This window comes from Triticum aestivum, chromosome 1D (genome assembly GCF_018294505.1).
Source record: "Triticum aestivum cultivar Chinese Spring chromosome 1D, IWGSC CS RefSeq v2.1, whole genome shotgun sequence".
NCBI lineage: Eukaryota > Viridiplantae > Streptophyta > Magnoliopsida > Poales > Poaceae > Triticum > Triticum aestivum.
Genome location: NC_057796.1, coordinates 291,185,465 through 291,189,171, shown reverse-complemented (window position 1 = coordinate 291,189,171; position 3,707 = coordinate 291,185,465). Strand labels below are relative to the sequence as shown.

General features: G+C 56.1%; 1 protein-coding gene across 1 annotated transcript; it reads right to left on the bottom strand.

The window, feature by feature from the left end:
- Positions 1 to 253: 253 nt before the first annotated feature.
- On the bottom strand, positions 254 to 1,931 carry LOC123168526 (peroxidase 5). Its single transcript, XM_044586412.1, has 2 exons — positions 1,399 to 1,931; positions 254 to 1,108 (listed from the first exon to the last, which is right to left on the bottom strand). The coding sequence occupies exons 1-2, from the start codon at positions 1,825 to 1,827 to the stop codon at positions 542 to 544; spliced, it is 996 nt and encodes a 331-aa protein (XP_044442347.1). The 5' UTR covers positions 1,828 to 1,931; the 3' UTR covers positions 254 to 541.
- Between the last annotated feature and the right edge of the window lie 1,776 nt (positions 1,932 to 3,707).

Sequence of the window (3,707 nt, the reverse complement as noted above, 5' to 3'; positions counted from 1 at the left end):
GAGAGAGAGAGAGAGAGAGAGAGTGCGTGAGTGCGTGAGGTGATGACAAATGAAGCAGAAGAATTTTAAATTTTCAGTAATCAATTTATTTTCCTTTGATATGTAACATGTTGACTTTCCTTCAAGGAAAAAGGTAGCATGCACGATGGCATTTTTCATGCTTGTTTTTTCGAAAGACATTTTTCATGCTTCGATTGATGGTCCGGATCATACTCTGTTCAAAGGTCAAACACGTCTTAATATCACTGCAAGATAATTAACGTTGTATTTTTATTTATTTAGTATCATCAATTTGGCACACGAACACTCACAAAGCTGGTAGTAGCTAGTTACAATTTCCTCAAAAGACACACACACCTCAGCCGAAAAAGAATCAACACAGATCGATCGATGAGCAAAAGAATAGGCGGAGTACCTACGTACATGGTCAAATAAGAACGCTAAATGCTACCACGGGTCCACGTCCAATCCAAATCAACCCAGCGCCGCTCTTCTAAACGAGAAAGATGACCCTTGATGCATGTCGCCATGGATGGACCGATCATACGACTCTACAGTTGGCCCTGATCTTGCCGCTGCTGCCGGTGAGCGCGCCGATGTAGCCCATCTTGACCATGGCAGCGGCGAAGTCGCTCTGGAAGGTGGCCGGGTCGTTGGCGTAGGAGACCACCTGCACGGCGGTGTTCCCGTCGCTGAGCAGCGCCTGGTCGGAGGCGAGCAGGCCCCGGTTGGACATGATGCCTTTGTAGAACCCTTCGTCGAAGGAGTTGGGGGTGACGGCGTCCATGGGCACCAGCGGCCCCGGCGAGGCGGACGCGCCGCACTGCTGCGCCAGCTGCGCCACGTAGCCGGGGTCCATGGTCGGGTCCTGCGCTGTCGGCGACGGCGTCTGCAGGCGGCTGCTGAAGGAGCTGCAGTGCGAGCCGCCGATGGTGTGCGCGCCGGACAGGGTCACCAGGTCCTTCTGGTTGAGCCCCTTGGAGGCGAAGATCTTGGTGAGCTGGTTCACGTTGGGGGTCGGGGGCGGCAGGTTACCGCCCGTGTCCTGCGCCCGCGACACGCCCCCGTCCCTCCGCCCCGCCGGCACCTGGTACGCGTTCCCGCCAGTCTGCGTGCGCACACACAGTCACCATCAGCAACGATTAACAGACTAAACAACGGCAGGCATCGTGTGCGCATGCAGGTGCAGCTAGTAGCGTCATGTCCATGTGGTGCACAGAGAGAAAAGGAGAAAGGTAGGGGACACAGATGGCAGATCACATAGGCTTTACGTACTGAGATTCTGATAAACCCATATGATCATGTGCTGTCTGGTTTCCTAAAGTGACAGTTTATATATTAACCACAAAATGCAGCCGATTAAAGCCGGGGCTAATGATGGCTTTGCTTTGCACGTACCAGCGCGACGCTGTCCCTGGCAGCGAAGGCGAGGATGTCGGCGCAGGAGACGACGCCGAAGCACGCCTGCTCCACCCGGGCCTTGATCCGGTCGATGACCTCGAACCCGCGCAGGCTCGTGTTGGGCCCGGCGTCCTTCTCCGCCGTGTTGCCCTTTGTGGAGTCGACCAGCACCGACGCCTCGCAGCCGCCGACGAAGCAGTCGTGGAAGTGGAGGCGGAGGAGGCCCGCGGCGAGGCCCGGGTTGGCGGACACCGCCTTGCTCACCTCCTGCTGCACGATGATCTCCGCGGCCGGGCACGAGCTGTCGTAGAACCCCACCCGCAGCTGCGCGCGCACCCCCGCCGACGCCATCAGCACCACGTAGGAGACCGCCGCCGCCACCTGGACCAGGCACGTCGCGCCGCCCCGTCTCATCTGGACCTCCATTGCCGGCACGTACTCCCTCTGGTGGCAGTGGCACTGACACCCTCTTTATACACTGGCTTAGCTATACTTCCTTGCTAAGGAAGGGGAGAGCTGATGAGTGGAGCGTGTTAAATAGAAGGGTTACAATTAAGCATTGGAGGGATTAAGGGGAATCTCGACCGATTGTCGGTGCATGTGCGGCCGGAGGGGGAAAAGGGTTGGTAGTGGAAATATGTGGTGGAGAGAGTGGGGCCGCGGCGAGGCCATGGCTTTTCTGCCATGATTGGTGGCAATGGAAAGGCTGCGAGATCTGCGGTACATCGGTACTCCAATGTTTTCACCTGCGCGCAGATGCATGCAGTACGCCGCGGTCGAGCCATGGATTCCCCCGGAGCTGTGTATGCATGCCATTCTCTTAGGAAGATGAAGTGGTGGTTGTTCCCGCATCTTGTGATGCCACGGCGGCGTCGTGCATGCAAGAACTGCGGTGTCCTGACACTAGAACTAATTAAAAAGAATTGGCAGATACTACTTCCTTCAAAATAAGTGTCGCTGATTTTGTACAAAGTTAGTACTTGTGTGTTGTTTGGACGATTTAGTTTCTGCCAACACTGAAGTATGACCTGCGTCTCCTTGACACCTGGTAATTCAACTCTGTCTGAGCTGGTAGTCTCGTTCCTCTCTGGTAGTGAGATACTCCACCAGTACCTGTTAGCAAGCTAAGCTTAATCATTGAGGCCTCGTTGCATGTTGTTGGGGGGATCCGATTGCTCAATCTTAACTATATAACCGGAATGGTCCAATTAGTACCTTTACTCTATTTTAGATTTTAGATGCTGCTGTGTCTTTTTTTTCCTGCATGTAGCAAAGGCCTAAAAGGGCAGGCATCGGATACACACGGCATCGGCATGCATAGCTAGCAAATCCCGATTCCTGACAGGCAAGCTCCATCCAATCCAGTCAGTGTAGAGATGCATGCAGAATAGCAAATGCGCCACAGCTAGAACGAAACGAATCCAGCAGGGCGCGAATGATTGTGCGTATTTCTTCAAGCTTAACCAAGGAACGGAAAAGCTTTCAGCTAGTTACATTGTTGCAAACCATCTATTGTCTGTAGCAATCTTAGCAGCTGGGAGCTGGCCATGGGTCTTCTTTTTTGAAAAGAAAGAAATTTAGAGCATCTCCAGCCGTTGGCCTCCCAGGGACGCGTAAAATCGCCGTCCGGGGGCGAGCCGGCGCAAAAATCGACGTGGGGCGAGCGGGTTCCCAGTCGCCGGCCCCAGGATCGCCCCCAGACGCGGGTTTTTATATAAAAAAAAGAATTCGGTAAAGTTCGGCAAATTGGACAAAACGTTCCGCCAAAGTTCGGCAAACTTGACATATATTCGACATGTTCGACGTTTACACGAGTTATTTAAAAATAAAAAAACCACCCAACTAAGGGGCGAAGAAGTCGCTGAGCGCGGCGAAGTCGCCGACGTCGCCGCCATCCTCGTCGTCGTCGGCGGCGGCCTTCTCCTCCTTGACGCGTCCGCCCCTGCTGGACCCCTCCCCGGCGTCGCCCTGGCGGACCGGTGGCGGCGGCGCGTCGTCGTCGCTATCGTCGAGGACGACGACGCCTCCCTCGTCCCGGCCACGGCGCCGAGTTTCGAACCGCTCGTATGCGAGGCGCTGGCGCTCCAGCTCCGTGCGCGCCCAGTCTTCACGCGCCCACTTCAGGGCCGTCGCGTCGTCGAGCTCCTCCTTGACGCCGCCGGCGAGCCCGGGCTCCGTCTTCACGACGGGGAGCCCCGGCTTCGTCTTTGGCTTGACGTACCGCGGCGGAGGAGCCGAGAAGGGGGCGCGCCGGCGAGTCAGCGGAATGGGAGGAGGAGCGGGAGGACGGCTGAGAGGAGGAGCCG

Coding starts and splice junctions, on each gene's coding strand:
- LOC123168526 (XM_044586412.1), bottom strand. CDS start 1,827: ATGGAGGTCCAGATGAGACGGGGCGGCGCGACGTGCCTGGTCCAGGTG. Junction 1,109..1,398: donor CCAGGGACAGCGTCGCGCTG/GTACGTGCAAAG, acceptor GTGCGCACGCAG/ACTGGCGGGAACGCGTACCA.